General features: G+C 37.4%; 1 protein-coding gene across 1 annotated transcript in view; it reads right to left on the bottom strand.

The window, feature by feature from the left end:
• Positions 1 to 4,824: 4,824 nt before the first annotated feature.
• SLC24A4 (solute carrier family 24 member 4) overlaps positions 4,825 to 25,669 on the bottom strand; it is a 128,794-nt gene continuing 107,949 nt past the window's right edge. The window contains 9 exon segments of the mRNA XM_032235793.1: positions 4,825 to 4,890; positions 4,893 to 4,979; positions 6,997 to 7,062; positions 7,919 to 8,031; positions 9,906 to 10,020; positions 12,187 to 12,255; positions 12,257 to 12,354; positions 19,981 to 20,116; positions 21,106 to 21,275. Coding sequence (XP_032091684.1) covers positions 4,825 to 4,890; positions 4,893 to 4,979; positions 6,997 to 7,062; positions 7,919 to 8,031; positions 9,906 to 10,020; positions 12,187 to 12,255; positions 12,257 to 12,354; positions 19,981 to 20,116; positions 21,106 to 21,275 — 920 coding nt within the window.

Genomic DNA, 25,669 nt, shown 5'->3' with positions numbered 1-25,669 from the left:
CCTGTTTGAACAGGGGACTGGCCTAGAAGACCTCCAAGGTCCATTCTGTTATTCTGTAAACTAAGATTTCTTAAAGTGCAATTTCTGTGTCATTTTGCCACAACTAGTTAGATTTATGCCTAGAATTTGTAGCTTGCTAGAGTATTATTGGGCTATGAAGTTGAAGAAGAAAGAAACAGGCAAACCTCCCCCCCATCTTTTGTTTTCTAAAATGAGAGGACTGAGCAAGAATATTACATATCTTGTTTTCACTATTCAATCTTGTTATGTCTTTCACAGAAAACATGAAACAGAAAGTCAGTTACTCAAGGTTAAATATTGTTTAGAAGTTTCCTCTGATCCTATTATGCAAAACCTCAGTTTTGCGAATAAGGAATATTTGGGGCATTACATACAGTGTTTATAATAATTTATCCAAATGAAAGAAAGAGACATAGGTATTGTAGTCTGATCTATTACTTCATATATAGTGCAATATAAGTATCCAAATGCTTATACATTCTATTCAGGAAGACTGCTGTCCCCTTGTGTAAAATGCTGAAAATACCAGGTTAAAGTACCAATAATGAAAAATGATCAGCAATGCTTTTCCTTGTATAAGGAATTATATTTACAGATTTTTTTTTAAAAAGGAGTTGCTTACTTCGTGTCAGACATGGTTGTATTTACTTAAACCAGATGTAAATGGTAATTTATTGGTTTTTAGGGGGGAGGGAAATCCTTGCCTGTTATTTTTCCAGACATAAAGGGCAAAGTATGTCATTTCTACCTTGCTTGTGCCAACCCTAGGAAGAAGGAAATTCTTCAGACACCTATTACTATACTAAAGCTAATTTATGGGTTTCAGTTGCTATCCCTATCAATACTGATATTAATTATAGAGAGTAAAATAAGATTCAGAATTTCTCCCTTTGTATCCTATTCAGAATGTGGGGTCTTATCAACTGAAAGAATTTTTTTGAAAAATAATCTTATTTATGCAACATTTGTTTTTAATATCATAAATGTTGTGTGAATAATTTTATTTTGTAAATGAACTATGATTCTCAGTAATTTGAAGCATAACGTCTATAGAAGAATGGGAAGAAATACACAAATGATATGAATGACCAAAAACAATGCCTTTGAACCTCTCTCCCAATACTTGTACAGATAGGTAAATGCCTCTGGTCTGCTTCAGACATACATGCAGAAATTTTAATTATAAAGCATCTCACCATTTTGAAACGAAATTTTGAGCAATTTCACATTGTGCATTGTTAGGTTTACCTTAAGCATGTGACCATGATAGCCAGATATATAGAAATATTATCAGAGGCTGAAGCTATGCATATGTAAACATGATCTTCACACATTTCACCTTATGGAAGACTGGGTTTTTTGCTACTTCTGCAAGCATGTCACATGTTATGTGAAATAACCCTGAGATTGGGCTCCCTTGAGAATTCTTGTGTTTGAGGTTAAATCAATCGTATCGCATGGCTCATTTATGCTGAGTGCATCAGACAACAGACTAAGGGTGATAATCAGTGGTGGGCTTCAGATTTTTTTAGAACCTCTTCTGTAGGTGTGGCCTGCTTTGTGGGTGGCTTGCCGGCCATGTGACTGGGTGGGGGTGGTTTGCCGGCCATGTGACTGAGTGAGAGTGGCTTGGCAGTCGTGACTGGGGGGTGTGGCCAACTTGTAAAATGTCAAACTCACTTAACAACGCTCTTGCTTAGCAACCAAAATGTTGGCTCAGAAATTCTGGCATTTGAAGCATGCAAGTCAAAGTTGTCAAGTTACAAGACCCTTGCACCCCTAAACCCTTTAGAAAAAAACCCTGGGGTGTTCAAACTTGACAGCTTTAAGACTCGTGGACTTCAACTCCCAAAATTCCTCCTCTCGCTCCTCATCTTGATGTGCAGACGGGCGGGGGGAGGGAGCTGGAACTGGTTCTAAACAGCACTGTAGATTTGTGGAACCTCTTCTATAGAAGAGGTTAGAACTGGCAGGAACCCACTCCTGGTTATAATCTATTTGTAACTTTCTCTTACATGCCTATTACTGTATTTATCAGCATTTTATCAGGGAGGAAGGTATTTAAGGGCAAGACTCCCCCCCCTTCATATTTCCTTCTTTTTGAGAAGTATTCCCGTGGTTACTGTGAACTCATGATATTGAGATCACATTGAGATTGGCTTCATTATCATATATTGTTATGTGAATTTATATGGTTTGGCTTAGTGTAAATTAACCACTGGGAATTGTAATCCTTAGTTTACGACCTTAGTTTATAGTCTAACATGTTGTATGATCCAAATGTTTGTGATTTAAATAATCAAAGATGGTTTAGTGTGTGAATTAGGCAGCATGGGATAAAATGAAATTTGATCTCTGGGAGAAATATTAAACTGTAGCAGCTTAGGGACTTTTATACTGGGAACATCATGTGAATAGAGATATTGTTAATTTGCTGGAGTATCTGTCCCATCCTCAATAAATGGTAAGTGATTATACCCATTTTAAATTCCTTGTGAAAAAAATGCATTTCTTTCTGACAGAAGTGCAATGCTCTGCTCTTTGGAACTTTGCCTAATGCTTATGCATGCAAAAATAGATTTAATGTGGTTTGAAATTCATATTCTTCAGCCATTCAATATATTTTACTTAGCAAAGAAGATTAAAAAAATAAATTATGTACAAAGGTAACCTGTGCTTCTGGCAATCTCTGCATTCTTCAGCATTTTAATAACATTGGAAAATTGGTAATGCTAGTGATGAATGTGATGGAATCTTCACTGTTGACTTAGAATTGACAATAAGACATGTCTGCAATTTCCATTTAATCTTTCAGTATTTCTCATGAAGCTTACAAATTGAGGCAGTGGGTAAATCTTGGGAAAGCTCATGTCCTTGTGTCAGGTTTTATATAAGAGAAGCATAAAAAGAGAAATGGGATTTATCCTGTCTCCCTGCTGCGTGAATATCCCAAATCTTCTGAAATTTATATTTTATAGACTGTGGTTTCCTTTCCATTATATTCATAAATAGCCAAATATATTTTATTTGTGAGAGTCACTAGCGATATGGGAAAAAACAGATTATGACTCTAGCGAACTAAGTTAACTCAGAGATAACAATGACCGTTATTGCAATGACAATGACCGTTATTGCATTCTTGTAGATATTCTGATTATTTTTGTTTCTTTCCATGCAGTTGGAGATTGCTTAAAGTGAAAACTTTCAAATTTAATTAATTTTGTCTCAAACATTTTACTGGACAATAGTGAAATATGTAAGTTTCCAGGATCAGCTGACTCAAGATTGTCAAGACTTGATGAGAGACTGAGCTTTTGATCAAAAGGGGATTCAAGTAAGTTATGAAGGAAATGATCTGTGCAAATAGTGCTTTGAATCAACCCACTGATTCAAAGCATCAGCTTAACTCAGTGAATTGAAGGAACATAAATAAAATACAACTAAATCAATTCACATTCATTAGATATTTTCCTCATACGTGCACATGCACTTTAAGGCCTGAATTGGTCCTAATAGAGTCCATTCCTATTGGAGGCTCTATTTGAATTGATTTAGGTGAATCAAATTTATCTTCTGAAATAATTTAAGCATTTGCATTGACTCACACCTCACTCACACACCTCAGAAGAATATCTCTGCACATTGAACCATGTTCTATAATTCTCCCAATGTACATGCAGGTACTGGATTTCCAAAAGCTAGCAGAATTTTTTCCATATTCTGCTGGCCAGTTTTCATGCAATCCACCTTTCAGATTTTAAAACAAGATAAAACTGGGGATTGTACAATTATTGTTTGGTGTGTGTGCACATATGCACGCAAGCAGATAGATAGATAGATAGATAGATAGATAGATAGATAGATAGATAGATAGATAGATATACTTCCAAATTCATAGTTCATTTATGAAAAGTTGGAAGGCATCTTGATATACTTTTCCCCAGATCATTACCATCACAATCAATTATTGAGCACCCAAGGTTTTCCATTTTCCTCTAAGATTAGAATATGCACTTACTGTGCTGGTCCAATTTTCTAACTTGCCAACTTAATATTCATATGCATTTATTCTAGTATTATCCATTGCTCTTCATTGATTGTAGAACAATTTGATCTTTTTGAAGCACAGATATTTATCCAGGTTGCCATATTTTAAGTTCCAAGATTTTTAGAATAACATGATCATAGTATTGTATTATCATTTTCCATCTTTTTCTTAGTAAAATTTTTGTATCTTTCAAAAACACTTTTAAAAGATGATAAATTACTATTGAAGATGATCTCCTCAGCATGGTTGAAACTTCTGTATAAATAGATATTTAAAGAAGGAAAACCAAGGTTCTTCATGCATATAAGCATGGTAGCATGATAGCCCAGAGCTGAGATCCTCAAAATGAGCCAAGGTAGAATCTTATCTACTCTCTTTCCTCTTCTTTGAAGACCCATATGCCATCAAATGGAAAATGTGTTTCCATGGCAGACGTGATGTCAGTTTGATATTGATGATGCTCAAATCAGAATGGAATCTGAAAGGGGGCACCATCCTTTAAAATCTCATACAGAGCTGCAGGAAGCACAGCTGAATGAGGGTACCTGATGAAGAAAGAGGAGGTGGAAGAACAGATGACAAAGCTTTAGTAGTCTTGAGCTTTGTGTTGTCAAAGAAATGTTTCTTTCCTCCCAGGTAAATTGCTTCTAAGTTGATGAAGCAGGAGAGACATTGAGTTTTGGAGTTGAAGTGTAAATATGTCTCCTGACACTTATAGCAAAATAGACCCAGATGACACCTCTTGGCTTTACTTCTCAGTCATCTTCTCGGCACATTGGGAAGTTGACAAAAGTGAAGACATTAAACTCTATCAGTAATCGAGAAAACACAAGAAAATGGCATAGAGGGTGAGCACATAGATGCCCAATTTCCTGTCAAGTTTCCATTTATTTATGTGGATCCCGCCAACCTGTAAGAACATGGGGAATGAATTATTTAAGATTGAAGGCAATATATATGTAGGCTAAAAAAAATGAGAATTCAAATGAGATTTTCAGAAATCATACAAGGAAACTAATTTCCATACCTTACAACTGGAGAAACTCTAAATCCTACAATACAAAATGTTTGTGGAAGAGCTATTATAAAATCTATAGAGGGAAACAAGTGTTTTATGATCCATATGCTTAATTGATTTTTTTTTAATTAGGTGACAATCTAGTATGTTGCTTTAAAGTGTTGTACAAATATCAAGAAATAAGTCTCTTGGGATGCTTCATGGATTTCAATTAAGAGTTAATATAAAAAATTGCTAAGCTACCTGAACAAACTCTCTAAGAGTTCTAACTATTAGATCTGATAGCTTCACTCTATCATCTGACACTATTTTTTAATTCATCAAACTTTGATTTATTCCATCCTTTTCCCACTTATATGTTGTTATGGGTTCTTCTCTGTGTGCTATTGGACCTCAGTTTAAAGGATACAATAATTGTCAGTTTAACAGACAGTTACTGTCTGTTAAAGTGAGGATGTGACACATTCTAGTGAGAGAGAAGTTCTCTGAGGATGAGCTCCAGCATGAATCCAAAAGCTTAGAAGACTATGCTCCTGGTGATCAACCCAAATTGGATGTGACTACTAATGGTTGTCTTGTAAATCCATGAAATGCAGAAATTCTGGCACCATTTATGTCATTTAAGTATTTTTTTCAAATTGATAGGACATAAATTCAGTTCAACAGACAACATACCTGTGTTTTCCCCAAAATAAGACCCAGTCTTATATTTTTTGTGCCTCCAAAAGAGGCACCAGACTTAATTTTAAGGGGATGTCTTCCACAGTCTCAGTTCGTGGTGGCGGCACTGACAGCCCCACCTAGCATCGGAGCATGGGTGGATGCTGCTTGGCCACTTCTTTTGCAGCTGCTTGACGCCGCTTGCAAATGGCATTCCCCAGCCTCCATTTTGCCATCAGAGGCCTTCAGGAAAGGCCTCTGTAGCTGAGAAACGGGCTCCTGATTGACATACAGAGCACACCCCGGCCTCATATTGCTGTCAGACTTCTTCAGGAAAGGGCTCTGCAGCCAATAAACAAGCTCTGGATTGACGCATGCAGCGCCCCCTGGCTCTTTTTTGCAATTTGAGGCTGTCAGGAAAGATCTCTGCAGCAAGAAACGAGCTCTGCGGGTGCCTCTGATGCTGAAACAGAGGTCAGGGGGCATCACACACATCCATCCAGAGCTTGTTTCTCATTTGCAGAGTCCTTTCCTGAAGGCCTCTACAGTGAAACAGAGGCAAGGGAGCACTGCACGCATCAATCCGGAATTCTTTTATCAGCTGCAGAGCCCTTTCCTGAAGGCATCTGATAGGAAAATGGTGGCTGGGGGTGATGCGCACAAGTGGCGGCAAGCGGCTGCAGAAGAAGTGGGCCAGCAAGGCAAGTGGCAGGGTGTACAAGGCCTGGTTGCAACTATCTGAAGGTAAGCAGCTCCATGCCCCCCATCCCCACCATAACTTGATTTTTACCCAGTGCGCTTTGCCCCACCCCATGCAACCAGGCACAACAGAGTGGGTGGGGTCTTAACTAGGGCTTATTTTGGGGATAGAGCTTATATTGGGCACATGAGTAAAAATCAAGCTAGGCTTATTTTCAGGATAGATCTTATTTCGGGGAAACATGGTATCATCTGAATGTACTATTAAACCAGGGCTTTATTTTATACAAGCTTTTTTAATACACTATTTTTGCAAGTTTTAAAGTAATTCATTTTTTCAAACAAAGTTGTAAATTATTTTTACAAATGTAGTTTCTTAATAGTACAACTCATGTGTAAAGTCTGTTAAGGGATATGTTGACTAAATAATAGTAGTTACATTTTGCATGGCAAATACAAGTTAACTATAAAATAAGTTTTATCTCATCTCTAGATAGGTTGTATTAATATGACTCGATGCAGAAATAAGTTAATTCATCAGTCTACTTACGGTAAGAGCTACAGACCCCAGGAGAAGCACAACAGAATAAACTAGTCCTTTGCTGTTTATCTTAACCTATGAAATCAGAAAAGATAGTTTTAAAATACTTGCTACATCTCAAAAAACAGTCACTAGAAAATATAAGATAGAGGATGTAAAAACAATACTCATAATTTCATTGCCAATTAAGTTCAACAGTCAATATCTGTTGAACAGAAGGAAACAGATTTCATCTTGCAAAATAGGTTTACTTCAGAGGGAAGATCCATTTATGAATCCAAAGTGCAAAGAAAACAGTTGAACATTTTTGAAGGGGGGGCCATTGGTTATGATAATGATAACATTAGAGAGAACAATGTTAGTCAAAGGTAAAGAATTATACTGAGCATCTAATGGCAGATGGAAAGACCTTAAGAGACATAAGAAACAATTAAGAGATTTTGTGAGATAGCATTGGTTCCTACTGGAGATTCTTGAGAAACATAAAACACATTGCAGAGACCTCTGTGTACCCATGCTTCTAAGATGTTTTGCCATCTTATTTCAGAACCAGCTGTAATCCTGGCCAAGAAAGAGGTATGTATGTTGTAGAAATAGTTTTATGGAATTTTTGTATATAGATTTGTGTAAAGATATGTAGGATAGCTTTTCTGAACCTTGACACAATTCCAATATGGCCTTACTTCAATTTCCAGCATAATTTCATTGTACACATGATTTACAATGACAATAAAGGCTATACTAATTGGCCATCATGGTCAAAGTTTTGCTGAATACACTGAGAGTTTTTGTCCCAGCTCACAATACATTTACAGATTATCAAGCTGGGGAAACTCAATTTCAACCAAACCATACCAAAATAATTGTTTTCTTCAATCATATTTTCTGTGACAAAAACTTTGAACAGATTTATTTACATCTGGATACATACGTATGAGCCATAATGAACTGCCATAGTCTGTAAACCCCATGGAAGTCCAAGCCCCACAAGAATGTCAAACACGTTGCTTCCAATTGTATTGGACACTGCCATGTCACCTAATCCTGAAAAACAAACCGTTCACAATTCAAGCTATTTTGATTTGTAAAATGATTTATTTTACAACAAGCAAAAGGCTACATCTCGAGGTAATGAATATAAACTGTAGACCATATATTGTCCAGGGTTCCCTACAATAATTCTTCACAGGGCCGATTATTTTAATTGAGGGAGAGAAAAAGGCATGTTAGCTGTACACTGTAAATGGGCTTAAAACCAAAGTATGTTATAATCTTGAGACACTCAAAGCGTTGACTACAGATGAAGGTCACGTACTAAATTTGGAATCTCAAAATGTAACTCAATAAAATTAGTTCTGGTGAGCATACTTTAGTTTAGATTCCCACAGAGAACAAGGGGCTCTTCCAACATTATGGGATTCTGTGTGGATTCTCACATAAACAACACACCTCTTCCAATGTAATGATCCTATGAATTCTAATAAATTCTATGTGGAATTATTATTTTTTACAAATATCAAATCTGACTATTGATAAAGCACCAATGCAGCCTCATAAAGAAAAAATGGATAAAATCTAGTCTATTTTAACTCTTGAGACGGGAATAACAAGTGGATGGTGAGTTTGAAATTACTGCATTGATAAATTAATCAAACCAATAAATGGATTAAATTTACATGAAAGTATAAACAGAGATTCCTGATTAATGAAGGGCAGTTCCCAAGCTTATTTTTACTTAAATATTTTTGTTTAAGCACCTGAGATTTAAGCAATTAAATCTACACAAAATTAATGCTAGTGAAATAAAACACCCTTTGATTATATATACGCATTACATTTCAAGTAAGCAATCTTTTAAAAGAAGCTTATATAAGAGAAGGGAGGATAGTGTTTTAAATTGGTGTTTGTGATCCAAACTTTACTTATGAATTTGCATTACAAATAATAGATACAGAGTAAAATATTGAAAAGTCCAGCACCCCCTTATAAAAGGTGTACTAACACCTTCCTCTCTTGGAGATCTGTATCATTTCTCTCCCAACTATTAGTCAGTCCAAAGAATTGTAAATAGATTAGCTGTGCTTTTCAACTGATTTAAATATAATAGTGGGAATTGTGGATCACTGCATCTGGATCACCCCAAAATTCTTTTTCAAAAAGCAAATGGACTTTCTTGTGTTTCATTGAAGATGTTTCGCTTCTCATCCAAGAAGCTTCTTCAGTTCTGAACTTCAATACTTCAGAACTGAAGAAACTACTTGGATGAGAAGCGAAACATCTTCAAGGAAAAACAAAGAAGTTCGGAAAAAGCTCTTTGGGACAACCATAACCAGGATGACTGAGAATCTCCATAGACATGCCGCTGGATCAGTTGTTTGATTCAACTTTCATTTCTATTTAGATACACATCACTTCTTACACTGCATTCATCTGTTCATTTCCCATAATATTACATTTTTCCCAACCACAGCCTAGTCTTCAGTTTTGCCATCAGTTTGTAATTTTTAAAAAATGTGTGGAAAATATCATGAATTGTTAAGCTCACACTTTCATTTAGACAATTTTATGTATTTCCAAAGCACAAAATTGTACAATTTCCTCCTACACAGTATTTTCTCCCAGGTGTCCCTTAACACAGACATATTTGTATGCAGGTTTTGCTAATCAATTTTGTACACATTTTAATCAGAGGACTGTAATTTAAAATTAAGAAAACTGCAAAAACTGAAGGATGCTTGCATTCTGATTCAGGTATTAATTTAGGCAATTCAAATTACATTAGACTGTGTTGAAAAACCTGAATGAAATGAATGTGATCTTAACAATCTCAGCCCATCTCTACATCAATAATGAAAGAGCTCTGCTTACTGATGTAGAAAACAAGCACAGCATTTATCTGAAATCAGTGCAGGCCTTACCTTGTCTTGCTACTATTAAACTGGCCATGCAGTCTGGTACACTAGTCCCTGCAGCTAGGAAAGTAATGCCCATGATAACATCAGGAATCCCTAGAGTATAACCAATCACTGTTACCTGTGCAACAAAGGAAAACAAGTTGTTGAAAACAATAAGAACATTCTGACTCTTAGACCTTCTTTAACTGCTTGAGCAAATGACTTAAAATGAACCAAGACACAACCAAACACAAGAATTTCTAATGCTACAACAAATTAGCAGCCATAAATGGACTATGTAGAACATATTCCTAAATCTAATATCTTCCATACATGTTGAATTTCAACTCATACTTGCAAAGGTCATGCCTGCTAGCTGTGACAGCAACTCTAGGCCAATATCTACAGAAGGCCAATCCTAGGACACAGTAAAAATGTTTTGCAATTTCTAGGGATAATCTGTTGTGTATATGTATTGATGTGTTGTCTGGATTACCCTCTTTTAATTGCCATGTAATTCCCTTTTTTAACATTAATTTTATTACATTTATATTTACAGGGTATTTTTATGTTAATTATTTTGGGAGCTGCCAAGAGTCGTTTGGAATCAAGGAGCATCAAAACCAAATAAATAAAAACGGAGGACAAAAAAGTTGGGTTTTTTCCCCCTTTCCTGTTTCATTTTTTCTTTTCAGTGTCCAATGAATGTGCATATTAGGAATTCAGAAACTATGCATGATCATGATGTTTTACTTAGTTATGTCTAAACTGGTTCCACTGGAACTTCAAAATTTCAAACTATTTATCTTCAAGGAATATTTTTTTCTCTTCCATGAAGCAGGAATTTAAAGAAAGCATAGAAATTAATGTGTAAATCTAGTAAAATTTGAGTTCAAGTCCACACTTTGTCATGAAGTTCATGGGGTTGACTATAGATTAACCCCAATATTACATCCAAAATTACCACACAGGATTTACTTCTTTGAGGATTAAAGTAGCAAGAAACATTCATAGAGTCTGTCCTGTGTTGCTTAGGTTAAACTGGAATTAATGAATTGGTACAAATTGAGATTAATAGTACACAGTTTCCTGATGGGATGCTCTATGAATCCATATTTGGTCTCTAATTCTAAGAATTCCTAACAGCATGAGTAATAACTATCTGGGCTTTTCTAGAATTTGTAGAGCTAGCATATCTAAAGGATACCAGATTGAGATTAAGACTGGATTAAAAGTCAAATAGTAATCCAATGAATAATCCCACCACCGTCAACTCTGAGAAAGAAGGATCTCCACCTTGCCTGAAACCCAAATGTGGGACTGTGATACAAGATTTATTTTCCTAGTTATTGAAAAAGATGTCAATCAGGTCAGCGTCTGCCTTTGTGAGTTGATTAACAGATTGACTTAACAGGCTCCAGAAGGCTAGTTGAATTGGAGGGCAAGTTACGGTGTTTTCCAGTACATAAATATTTGGTAGGTATGTTAGAAAAATGAAGGAAAAAAGTTTAAAAAAAAAGAGGTTTAGATTTTAAGTGTCACAATGATTTCTTTAATAAAAGACATATTTGAATGCTGATATTGCATGCATCAAACATTTGCTTTGCTTTCTTTCAGTTAGATTCAAATAGTCATGTTCTTCATTATTAGTGTTGTGGCCCACTGACAGCCAGCAGAGCTGGAAGAAGTGTCGAACAGTGAGGAGGTTTGGGAAGGAACATGGGCCAGTCCTGGGGTTGAGGAAAGCTCAGAAGTGCATCTGAGGCAGGGAGGGAGTTAGACAGCAGTGAGGCAGAAGAACAGCTGGAGCCTGTTCCCAGTGTGCGCATGCACAGAGCTGCCAGAAGACAAAGACATCTAAGAAATCAGGGCCAACTTAAGAGTAAAGCCACACCTTGGAGGTTATTGGCCCCTCCCAGAGGAAACACAAGAGGAATGAATGGGGAGTGGGCTTTTTCAGGAAACAATGTTTATTTGGTCCGGAAAGTTTGGTTTGTGATTATAAGAGACGCTGTGCCAAGTTTTGCTTTGCCCTGTGTTTGAAAACTAGCTATCTGGCAGCGCTCTAAATGAGATAAGGTTGTGTGGATAAACATTCCTTGGAAAAAAAGCCTTGCTGACTGAATGAAAGGAATTCACAGTCCTTTAAATAAAAGAGGTTTTGTCAGGACCAAGATTTTGCTTCTTGCTTTCTAAGGAAGCCTGGGTCAGAACAACTATTGCCTTTGTTTTCTACCTAACTTCATAAAAATATTATCTTAATCAACCTCCCCCTCCCCCCGCCAAATATCTTGCAATCACTCACCATCCACACCATAAAGTAGGAAAACAAAGCAATCCATAATGTGGAAAAGAGAAATGTCACCATGAAAAAAGTTTTCCCAGCGTGGCTTGCTGCAGTTTGGGATGGTGAAAAAGAGGAGAAGTATCAGTGGCCAGGTCAGGATCCATTTGACTTTTTCCATTTTTCCTTCTGGGGGGCAAAAGAAAAGAAAAGGGAACCAGTTTGTTGATGTACACTGCTGTACTCTTATGCACTAGAGCAGGTTAGAAGGAAATAAAGCCAATATTGTAGTTGTCTATTTTAGTAGAGATGAAGGTATAGGAAGAAAGGGGACCCAAATCCTCTTCCCAGTTTAATGGAGTTTGCTTGGGGAGAGGGACAGCATGTCTGAATTGTGCTACATTGACTGCTCCTGTTTTTGTAAAGAGCAGCGTAACTTGTAGTAAGGACATCTTGAAAAGCAGGCAAGATATTGACATGCTTGGGATTACAGGTACCTTGTAGTCCTTGATTTATGACCACAATTGAGCCCAACATTTCTGTTGCTAAGTGAAGCTTTTGTTAAGCTAATATCTCAAGACCTAAATGGACACCTAACATCAAAAACGTCATCAAAAAAGCACAACAAAGAATGTTCTTTCTGCACCAACTCAGGAAGCTCAAATTGCCCAAGGAGATGCTGATACAGTTCTACAGAGGAATTATTGAGTCTGTCATCTGTACCTCTATAACTCTCTGGTTTGGTTTTGCAAACTTCAAACTTCAGAGGATAATCAGAACTGCAGAAAAAACAATTACTGCCAACCTGCCTTCCACTGAAGACCCGTACACTGACCCCTCACATCCTGGACATAAATTGTTTCAACTCCTACCCTCAAAATGATACTATAGAGCACTGCGCACCATGAGAACTAGACATAAGAACAGTTTTTTCCAAATGCCATCACTCTGCTAAACAAATAATTCTCTCCCTCACCATTGTCAAACCATCCACTAAGGCTGCCTTACTCTTACTATTAGTCTTCTCATCATTCCTATCACCCATCTCCTCCCACTTACGACTGCAGGACTGTGCCTTTGTTGCTTGTATCCTTACAATTTATATTGATATTGATTGTTATGCAGTATATGCACCAAAGAAAAACACTTGGCCAATAAAGAATTCTATTCTATTCTATTCTATTCTGAGTTTTACCCCATTTTATGACCTTTCTTCACACGGTTGTTAAGTGAATCACTGCAGTTGTTAAATTAGCAATACAGTTTTCAAGTGAATCTGGCTTCCCCATTGACCTTTGCTTGTCAGAAGATCATAATAGGTGATCACATGATCCAGTGGTGGGTTGCAGGCACTACGCCCCGGTACGGGCGTACCGGAGCCAGCCTGGAGCACTGGATATTGTTCTGGTACGGTGCTCTGGAGGGCCCACCTGAGCTCCTTACCTATGTTTTAAAGTTTCTGCGCTGCTGCACATCCGCATGGAGTGTACAGTGCCTGTGCAACGCTCTGCGGAGCAGCTGGAGCGTCACGGAGGCGCTAAGATGCATGTGCATGCTGTGTGCATGTGCCCCATTCCAACTGTACCGGTTGGAACGGGATTTGAAACCCACCACTGACATGATCCCTAATGTCATAAATATGACACCACTGACATGATCCCTAATGTCATAAATATGAGTCATTTACCAAGCGACTGAATTTTGATCACATGACTATGAGGATGCTGCAATGGTTCTAAGTGTGGAAAAATGGTCATAAGTCATTTTTTCAGTGCCATCGTAACTTTGAATGGTCACTAAATGAACTATTGGAAGTTAAGACTAACTGTATATGAAGAAATATAGTAGCCAGCTAAATAAACAGTCTTAAGAGCCGAGGTGGCGCAGTGGTTAGAGTGCAGTACTGCAGGCCACTTCAACTGACTGCTGTCTGCAGTTCAGCGGTTCAAAATCTCACCGGCTCAAGGTTTACTCAGCCTTCCATCCTTCTGGGTGAAATGAGGATCCAGACTGTGGGGGCGATATGCTGACTCTGTAAACCGCTTAGAGAGGGCTGAAAGCCCTATGAAGCGGTATATAAGTCTAACTGCTATTGCTATTGCTATTACTACCTCCATTCTCCACAGTGGTGGGATTCCAATTTTTTTACTACTGATTCTGTGGCCGTGGCTTGGTGGGTATGGCAGGGGAAAGTTACTGTAAAATCCCCATTTCTTCCCAATCATCTGAGACTCAGGAGGCAGAGAATAGATGGGGCCGGGCCAGTCAGAGGTGTTAATTTACTGGTTCTCCAAACTACTCAAAATTTCGGCTACTGGTTCTCCAGAACTGGTCAGAACCTGCTGAATACCACCTCTTATTCTCCACATTTATTGTTAACCATGCGTTTCCTTCGCGAAATCTACTTGATCCTTTGGGCTTTAATATCCAGAAAAGTGTAGATTTCATTCCTTTTTCCCCCTTAAACCACAATCCTTAAAGTATTATCGTTGGTCACACAGTATGATTAAAATAAATGGTTGGTCACACAGTCAGCCAGATGTTTAGATTGTATTTGGCGTTTTTATCATATTGTTATTATTACTACCATTATTATTACTACTGCTGCTGCTACATTATTACAAAAAAACCTACGGCATTTCACATACCCAAGTACTCTCTGCTCTAACAAGCAGGCTAATCTTCCTAAGAAAACTGCAGAGACTCGTGCAGACGGTCACTAGGAATCAAGACTGACCTGAAGGCACTAAACAAAACAAACCACAGATCCTTTAAAAAAACCTGTTTATTTAAACCATTTAAACCAGTGGTCTCCAACCTTGGCAACTTTAAGATCTGTGGACTTCAACTCCCAGAGTTCCTCAGCCAGCAAGTCTTAAAGTTGCCAAGGATGGAGACCACTGATTTAAACCATACTGAAGATATTTGGAAGAACGCGAGAATAAACGTTTGGGAAAAGCAAAAAGAAAATAATAATAATAATTGTAATTGTAATTGTGATGCAATTGCAGTCGCAAAGGAAAAGAGTGTTACAGTTTGGAGTGATTTAAAAAAAGGATCCCTCTTCCCAACCAATGGTCCTAGAAAGAGAGAAACCTTTTCCAAGACACTTGCCAATCGAAGTCATAATGTCTGATCAGAAGAGGCAATCGTTTAAATAAGCAAGACCTTCTTTAGGATGTTAAAGGGTATTTAGGATGCTAAAGAATAAAACCAGTAAGTATTCTAAACTGAGACTAGGAAATAAACAGCAACCAAGGAAAAACATCCATTGTGGGATTGATGGGATTTTGATACAATCGGCATCATGAAGTTTTTGCAGACTCTTCAAAGGCAAAGTGAAACCATTCAGTTAATGAACAAATATATCTTCCTACTGGTTAACTATGTGCATAGACTGAGGTCCTTTTTGAAGAAATGCTTCAATCTGCCATTGCCTTGGGAGTAGCATTGCTCTGAGACAGGGGTGAGTTCTGGCCGGCTTTACTGCCGGTTCGCTCATGCTTGTGCTTTGCGTGTGCACACAGTTCAATTAAAATTGTTCTGCGAATGCACAGAACACAAAAACAAGATGGCGGTGGCGACTGTGGAGACTGGGGAACCGGTTTGGGGGTGTGGCAAGCCTGGGTTGCTGCCAGTTCCAGTGACCCAGGCCGCCATACCAATACCAGTTCAGCCAAACCAGGCTGAACTGATAGGAACCTACCTCTGCTCTGAGAGTACTCCTTCGGGATTGGGCGGCCTATAAATTTATTAAATACTTAAATACAAAGTAAAAGTTGTTGTGTTCTTCTCATTGCTCTATTTGCCTTCTCTGGCACAGTGAGTTGTCAACAGAGGCTGCTACATGTACCTGTTGTACATGCGAAGACTTTTTCTAACTAATGGAAGAATCCCAGAGCATTGGCATGAAGCATTTCAACAAGGCAAATTGGATAAGAAAGCAGGGGTGGGCTTCAAAAATTTTAGCAAGGGGTTCTCTACCAGGTTGCTGGGTGGAGGTGGCCATGGCCTAGTCAGCCTCTTGCATCATGGGGGTGGGTATTTTTGCCCTCTCCGGACTCCAGAGGCTTTCCTTGAGCCTCCAGGAGGGCAAAAAACGGCCTCCCCAGGCTCTGGAGACGCTCTGGAAGCTGGAAACGGGCCCATTTCTGGGCTTCTTAAACTTCCGGTAGACCCGTTTTTCACCCTCCTAGAGCCTCCGTGTGCGCCTTGCACTTACCTGCATCCACTTACCGCATAGGGACTCCTGGGAGGGGTGGGGTGGGCGGGGACAGCTAGGAGTGGGATTTGGGGGTTCTCCAAACTGCACAGAATCTTAGTAAAGGTTCTCCCGAACCTCTGCAAAACCCCATCAGCCCATCCCTGTAAGAAAGATAAGGTGGACCCCAGGACAGAAATGTCCTCTTCAAGATAAGTTGTGGCCCCTACTTTCTACAGTCTCCTGTTCAATTCTTCTCCAGCTTGTGCATTTATATTAACTGGTTATTTTGTAGAAAAAATGAAGCAGAGTGTTTTCTATCACTAAAAACAACCATAACAACAGAGTTAAAATAAGAGAAAATGAATAATAAATGGCTCTCATTCAGGAAAGCAACACTGGGGCAATCTTCAGTATACAGCTAAGAGAGTATTAATTCTAATTTACCATCGCATTTCAAGCAATGATCAGCAAGAGACCATGAAATGAGCAGAACACTGTTTCCAGGCTAGATAGCCATTACTGCACTTAGATTTGTCTAAAATGACATAAATTGGATCTAAAAGGAAATACAGAAAATATAAGATCACAATGGCCAAAGTAAGCTTATGGTTCTCTTTATATCTTTCCTAACATCAGTGTGCTTCTGCCAGGGAATTTAGCTGGGTTACCCACTATTTCTAGGTATAATCTGAAACTTTAGTACCTGGCTATGATCAATTTTCCAAGCTGTCATTTCTAACTCGAGACTACAGCATTTTATAAATCAATAGCTACACCAAAATTATCCAGAAAGCAGATTGGAACAATTTTCTAACAAACAGAATTGTTCTATGAAATGTTCTTATATTCTCCTCAAATTCCTAACGGTTCCTAGAACTTTCTAAAATGTTCAAATCAAGCACTGAAAAAGAAATAGTTTTTACAAAGATTCCATATGACTGTTTTCTCCCTGTTAACTTGTTCTAGTTAGTCAACAGATTCTTCAATGTCCAATTTAGGGATGGGGATAATTATTTTTAAAAAGCTAGTAGCATCCTGATGATTCAGTTCTACTTTTCACAGACATAGAGCATTTACATACAAACCTTTAAAAAAAAGACCCTTTACTAGAGGAAGAATTAAAGCACAAACCTACCTTTTCTCTTTCCAATCATGTTCCGACCAGAAAATAAAATAAATCTTAATCCATGGCCACAATACTATAGTAAGGTAGATTCCCCAGAAATATATCTCTTTATGTTCAGTATGTAGCATTTGATATAATATCAGTTTATCAGAACAGTTACTTTGTATTAGAATTGTATGCATTTTTTATGCAGTCTGTATGCTTTTCAATAGCTGCCTTGCAAATTTTGAGAAATGCACATTCCAAAGAGTAGCCTTGTTCCTCAAGCATTCCTAATCATATCCAATTGCCTGGATCAAGGGTACATGAATTAAGGGCTACTTGTTGCAAACAGCCTCTAAAAATCCTGGCTGCAGCCTCCACATAATTTCGCCATTCTTTATATTCCCACCAAATTAAAATGCTATTCTGCTATTCTGGCAGAAGAAAATTGTTGAATATATGGGAAATAACTTTCTGAAGTCCATTAAATCAAAACAGCCGCTTATCTAGCCTCTTTCCCAAACCCATATTCTATTACAGTTGCTCTTGAATGTTGTCAGTGACACACAAAAATATTAACAAGTTAACAAGTAATATTTTTTTAAATACTGAACATCAAATAAAAATATGCTAGCAGTATAAACCAGCAGCTACAGTCATAATTTAGTCTACTACACTTTCTGAAAATAGCAAGATGGGGAAAAATGAAATCTCTCCCACTTCGAGGACTCTAAACAAATTGGGGGGAAAAATGAAATGAAACAAGAATCAGATACCAACAAAGCAATTTGTTATGTTATGTATAGACCGAGGATCAATCATCAGCCAAAATTGCAGTTTGATTTTGAATGTTGCTAGTAATTACTTTCAACCTTAAAGTGCTGCAGAATGTTTCCCTTTTTTTTCTGCCACTACACTACAGTGATTTGTTTTTGGGGATTACATACCATTTTATTAAGGTGACCAGATTTTCAGATTGGTAAAGAGGGGGGGGGGCCTTGATTAAAAATTTTATATTTTGTCAAAAGGTCACAAAAGGCGATTACAAGACCCCAGGACACTGAAACCATCATAAATACGAATCTGTTGCCAAACATCAAAATTTTGATCACGTGACCATGAGGATGCTGCAATGGTTGCTAAGTGTGAAAATGGTCACTAAGTGTGAAAAATGGTCATCAGTCACTTTTTTCAATGCCTTTGTAACTTTATTCACTAAATGAACTGTTTGAAAGTTAAGGCTAGCTTGCATTATAATGCCTTATGCTAGCTTACATTTTCAAGAGAGAGAAGCTAAGCTCCTTGTTAGAATTGAAATAGAAATGAATAGAGTAGAGTAGAGTAGAGTAGAGTAGAGTAGAGTAGAGTAAAGTAGAATAGAATAGTTTATTAGCCAAGTGTGATTGGACACACAAGGAATTTGTCTTTTTCTGTACATAAAGAAAAATAAAATAGTAGGATAGTGGGATCCTTGCTGCACCAAGCTCAAAAAGCAGTGATCCCACCATCTCCCCCACACCTCCTCTTTCTGAAAGAGGAGGTGGGGTGGGGGATCCTTGCTGCACCAAGCTCAGAAAGCAGCGATCCCACCGTCTCCCCCACCCACACCTCCTCTTTCTGAAAAAGGACGTGTGGGGTGGGGGATCCTTCGCTGCACCAAGCTCAGAAAGCAGCGATACCACCGTCTCCCCCACACCTCCTTCTCCCTCTCGTTCTCTTTTTGGGGGGAAGGAGAGAGGGAAACCACTGCCTCTAAAGGCCACATCGGGAACGACACTTCAGAGAAATAAAAACTTTTTTTTAACAGCGTCCTTTTTAAAATTGTTTTCTTTCTTTTGGAAAATCGTGACTTTTTGAACATGCTGTGGGACACGGGACAAATTATTAAAAATTGTGACTGTCCCGCCAAAAGCGGGACGTCTGGTCACCTTACATTTTATAGCTAAAATGGTTACACTGGTTCAAAACAAGCTGAAAAACATGAATTCTGGGAGTTGAAGTCCATACATCTTAATGTTTCTGGGGTTTAGAAACACTGTTCCAGAAGACCTAAGAAATGATTCTACAAGTCTGTCCCAAAGGGGCTTTTTCAAAAGGCAACTGGACATTCTCTTTTTATATTCCTTGCAGTCATCTAGTCATTAAATCTTCCCATTCTCCATCATTCAGTGAGAACTGAAAAGCTTCCTAGATGAGAAGTGAAACATCTTCAAGGAAAAACAAAGAAAATCCAACTGCCTTTTGAAAAAACGTATTTGGGACAACCATGACCTGGTTTATTGAGAATCTCTATAGATATTCCATAGGTCAACTCCAGTTTTCCACTAAAACAATGTTTTTCAAACTTGTCAACTTTCAGGTTTGTAGACTTCAAGCCCTAGGATTCCCAACCCTAATGGGAAAAAATGGCATTCTTTTTTGCAGCTCTAATTCTTTGGCAGGGTTTTCCTAGAGAAATGTTCTTGCTCTCTTGTTTATTCCATAACGTGCCTTGAATATTTACCTGGTGGTGAAAATGGAGACTGGGCAATGTGTCCTGCTTCCTCTTGGTTTTCAGCATGGATGGCCCCATTTTCAATATTCTCATGTCTTCCATTCTGAATCAACTGGCCATTGGAAGAATGAATTAGACGCTGACGCTAAAATGTACAGAAAAAAGCCCAATGACTCTAAGAGCAACCTGCTCTTTAAACACCTGGATGCGGTTTGTTTATTTATTTACCTGGGCTTTTAAATTCTAAGAAGTTAGTATTCTAATTCTTATTATTAAATATTATTATAATATATTATTAAATAATAATATAAATTAATATTATTTATTATTAGCCAACAGCATTGTTACATTAGCCAGGAGACTACACTGCAATTGCAGAGTAGTAATTTGGCTACCCAGGTACAAGCTCTGTTGTAGGAATCAATCGTGCGCTTCCCATGGTGTACCACACCAGAAAGAGAGATGAGTGGCTCTTCCTGCAGCATCATCCTCTCCCTCCTCCAGAGCTGCCTTGCAAAGGAGTGACGCAGCCAGGAAGGCTCAGAGGGCAGGAATCTGACTGCCTGCATGGAGAGCCAGCTCATCCACCCACCAAAGTGGTACCTATTTTATCTATTCACATAAAGCATACTTTTGAACTGTTAGGTGGACAGAAGCTAAAGCGAGTGATGGGAGTTCACCCCGACTCATAGCGCTAGGACTCGAACCGCTGGAGCATACACCATCTCTAGCATCAGCCACTCCTGTGTATTTTAATAGTAAGTCCTTACTTTTGAAAATATTTTCCCATCAACCAGCATGAGGATTTATTTCTTTTTTTTTAATAGCTTCAATTTACAAATTGAAATTTTCAATAAATTTTATTGAAATGTATGTAATTCAAATTTTATTTAATTGACTTTGATTTTAATTTCAATTGTTAATGTAATTCAATTACAAATATAATTCATAAAACATTTCAATATGCAAATTGAGAGATAAATACATGCATTTTTTGAGAGCTCTGAATTAATTCACACTATGAATTAATTATTTTAAGAACAGAACATAGTAAGAATTAAATGACTAGGACTCGTAAAAAGTAATCAACTAAGCTAGTCAACATGTTAATTATTTTCTCCACTCTGGACTCACCTCATTAATAATTAACCTGCTTGCCATCCGTAGTCTGGTTCTTGGTCCAAATTTATTGGTAATCATTATTCGCAAGCCAGCTTCAGGGAAACGATATTTCGGAGGACTGGAACAAATAATCTCATCGACCATCACCACAGAATTGCGTCCAGGCTCTTGTGTTCCTTTCACTAGTGACCACAATGCCAATTAATAATTACAATTTTCTATACTTTTTGCCACATTTGTTTATAATGCCCCTTTTGAGTAACTCAGAGGGTGTGTAATCTGATGCTTAAAAAAAACACCAATTCAATTTCTCATCTGTAGCCAAAATAGGATTCATGTCAAATAGGACATTTTGCTATATATGTCCGTTTATTTTCAGAAAGTATATTGGCTTTATGAGGAAATAAACTGTTTTCCTCTTAGACTATGTTCCTTGCTCTTGAATCTTCTTGTTTTATATTTCAAGAGTAGTATTATTACAATGATTATCTCTCTGTGTATACATTATGGCTATATGCTTACTGTATGCTGGCTACATAGCAGCTACACAATTCCCTTAAATTTCTTAAAATGTAACATTTCTTTGTGCTAATCAAATAAACAGATTCATTAGCCTCATTTCCTTAAGAATCAAATATCTAAACTTTCAGGTTATATTTAAAAGAAAACTGTCTGTTCTTGTGTATCTACTTAAAGGTAAGTAGGGTTAAGCCCAACTAGTACTTGGAAGATGATACCAAAAGCAACAACAAAAAACCCTAGAAATAAGACAAAAATAACTACTTCCTTATTTCTGCCCAGAAAACTCCTTTATACTATACTGACTTCTGTTGTAGGCCAAGAGATGTAACATGCAGTTGTAAGTATTAATAAAAGGAAGCAACAATCAATGCACGAAAACGAACAACAAACGCTATCAGCTAGAAAGAGCGAGCACAATAAGGCTGAGCAGACAGGAGACATATGTGTTAGAATACACATTGCAATACACAGTCAGTTTATTTATGTTAAAAAGAAAAGAATTAGTTTGTTAAAACCAACCAACCATTAGTACATAATAGTCAATTTGAAGGCATGAACATCCGAGGAAAACATTCATTCAAGCCACACAATTAAAGATGATTCTCCAGAAAAAATCTCACACATGACAACTGCAAGTCTGTGATTTCAAAAGAAAAAAGACAGAAAAGGTAATCAAGGAAAGAGCTTAAAATGATTATTTTCTTTTGGGTTATGAATTATGATTAGAACAAAGTTTTCCACACCTTCACCATGAATTCTGATGGCAGGTTCCTGCTGTTGCAATGAGATTCAGGCTTGGCTGGACAAGTAAGCAAGGAAGATTCCAGAAGATCACATTCACTTTTGGTTGTGTATAACCAATTTTCCCCTTTGCTAAACAACTAATTCCCACAACACTTTCAAATTATTTACTAAGACTGTACTACTATTCTTCTTCTCATCCTTCCTAATACCTGTCTCTTCCCACTTATGACTATAGCCATGTTGCTTCTACGTATCTTTACAATTTATATTGTTTTATTTGTTTCCTAGTATGATTTAATTGCTTATTGGTAACCTATGACTATCACTAAGTGTTGTATCTTATGATTCTTGATGAATGTATTATATTTTATTTTTCTTTATGTACACTGAGAGCATATGCACCAAAGACAAATTCCCTGTGTGTCCACTTGGCCAATAAAGAATTCAATTCTTTAAAACAAATTACCTAATTTACACTTGCAGGTTAATGAACATGAAGAAATGGGAATTTAGCAACCTGAGGATGAAAAATTTGTGAGCTGCTGAGGGCAGGTTATCCACTATATAAGCCATTACATAATTGCTAGTATAATAGGAAACAGGACTAAAGATTTCACTTTTCCATTTCTCCAGCTCACACATAAGCAACGCCTTTGGAATGAGGGTACTGATACTATGATTTGTAAACAACCTGACATATGTACAGGAAAAGGTTAGAATATGCAGGGATCAAAAGCATTTTTGTCCAGCCTCTTTTGGATTGGTTAACAATAATACCTGCTATTAAAAAAGATGCTCTATGATTAGAAATGGCATCTACCCATTTATTTGCAGAAACAGGTAATTACAATTATGGAAACATTGCAAAAAGACATATATTTTTGCTTAAATAATTATACAATGGCTTTTGACTGTGTATACTATGACAGTGGATAAATCACCGTGGATAAAACATGGGTGTACTGGACAAATTCATTAGCCGCAGTTCAAATGAATCATGGTGCAATGAAATGATTAAAAATTAGAAGAGGACTACATTTTATTTATTTAACTTATATGCAGAATATATCTTAAAAAATGCTGAATTAGAAGACAAATATTTGTTAAATGGGAAGAGGCAAGAGACAGCAAGAATATTAATCTCTATAGATGACTTGTAGGCATTTATAAGAAATCTTATTAAAATTGCTGGAGAAACATCAACAACTTTAATATGCTGATGATACCACTTTGAGGGCTGGAAATAAGGAAAACTAAACAGGACTTTATTAAAGATGGAAAAGAGTGAAAAAATCTCATTTTCTTCTCAATATTACAAAAGCCCCTAAGAGTAAATCAATCTAGTATAAAAAAAGAAAATTTACTTTTACTTTACTTTTTTAGACCCAAAAATTCACTGCAATACTGGTAGAAACCGTGAAATAGGGGAGTTGTTTGCTACTTTAAGGAAAGACTATTACAGATACAGAAATATATTAAAACACTCAGATTCTACTCTAATAACAACAAAGTTATGTATTATCAAGGCTATGATTTCCCAATTGCAACATACTGCTATGAAACCTGGAACTTCAAAAAAAGCTGAATGAAAAAAAAATAGATGTTTTTGAACTATGGGGTAGAGAAAATAGCTGAGAATGCCTGGACTCCAAGAATAAAAAAACTTATTACTAGATGATATAGAATTTGACTGCTCGCTGGAAAAATTAATAATGAAACAAAAACTTAAATATTTTGGAGCTGCAAGGCAAAGGCAAGAATCATTGGAATAGACAAGGTGGTGGGATTCAATTTTTTTTATTAACAGTTCTATGGGCGTGGCTTGGTGGCCATGGCAGGGATACTGAAAAATATCCATTCCCTCCCCACTCCAGGGGAAGGATACTGCAAAATCACCATTTACTCCTGATCAGCTGGGACTCAGGAGGCAGAGAATAGATGGGGGCAGGGTCAGTCAGAGGGTGTATTTCCCGTTTCTCTGAACTACTCAAAATTTCTACTACTGGTTCTCCAGAACTGGTCAGAACCTGCTGTAGACTTTGATGCTGAAAAAATTGAAAGTAACTGAAAATGAACCCAACTGAAGATAATTAGATACTATTACTGATAGTATGAACAAGTATGAACTTACAAGAGCTCAAGGAAGCAGTTACTGACAGACAATCCTAGTGTCAAGTCTGAAGCTGATCTGGCTGAAGCCATCTTTTCCTGCCTCATAGTTGCCACAAACTTTGAAAGGGGGAAGAGATGGGGGAAGTAGATAGAAACTCCAAACAAAAAGTTTTCTTGTGGGAATCAAGGTCATCTCAACAGGTAGCTACTGAAGGAGAGGAATGACCAAGCAGCCTGCCAGCTATATTCATTGGACAATGTGAACAGTGACATCTGGTAAGGGGAACTTTTGCTCTTTTAATTAGTTGAAAACCGTGGGAACTTTTAGAGTTGGTTCTCACTAGCTGTGCCAATATGATGTTTCCAATAAACATGTTCTTTGAGGAATCTACCTGCCTCAGTTTTGCTTTTAGTGGATTACTTGGAACCCTGAACACCCAGCTTAATGATGTCTACCTGATCATGAAGAGTAGGAAGTGACTGAAAGATTGAACAATAACAGGAAGATTGCCTTTCAAGGAGGAAACATGCTAACCAACAGATACCAGAAGATAAAGAAAGCTTAGAATAATTCTATAATCTATATTCAGAACACAGAACAGAATCACATTGGTCACTACTGATCCACAGTCAGTTGGCCGAATCTTAAGAGATGAGTCAGGAATTCTGAGTGTGAATTTGGCTAGAAACTTTCTGAAGCACTGTTGGAGATGCTCCTATCCTTTAACCACAGCTCTGATGCTTGTTAAGTGGAAGGAGGCAAAAGAGAGCAATAATATTAATCTCTATAGACAATTTGTTGTAAGCATTTATAAGATAATACAAAGCACTCCAAACATTGAAATCCACTTTCTTTAATCTGAATACCATCATTCCAAGTCAGCATGAGTTCAGAATTATGGGACCCAAGTTAGTTGAAGTCTAACAGATCTGGAGTGCACCAGATCTGGGCATTAAGTTAGATACATCTAGTAGAGAATGTGTGGCATGTAAGAATTATTGCAGGAGTAAGCGGACAAAAATCTAGTGGATAAACATCTTACAGATATGGCCCAGTAGAGAATAATTAATGGCATGGAAGCCAAGAGGCATACTCAACTGTGTGCTAAAACTTAAATGAAAACTTCTCACAAAGAGCTTGCATATTGCAAAGTGGTTTATTGATAAAACCCTTAATGGACTTCCTGTAGAGCTCCAA

Source organism: Thamnophis elegans, chromosome 1 (assembly GCF_009769535.1).
Source record: "Thamnophis elegans isolate rThaEle1 chromosome 1, rThaEle1.pri, whole genome shotgun sequence".
Lineage (NCBI taxonomy): Eukaryota > Metazoa > Chordata > Lepidosauria > Squamata > Colubridae > Thamnophis > Thamnophis elegans.
The sequence above is the reverse complement of the archived record's forward strand: the minus strand, read 5'-3'. Positions and strand labels throughout refer to the sequence as shown.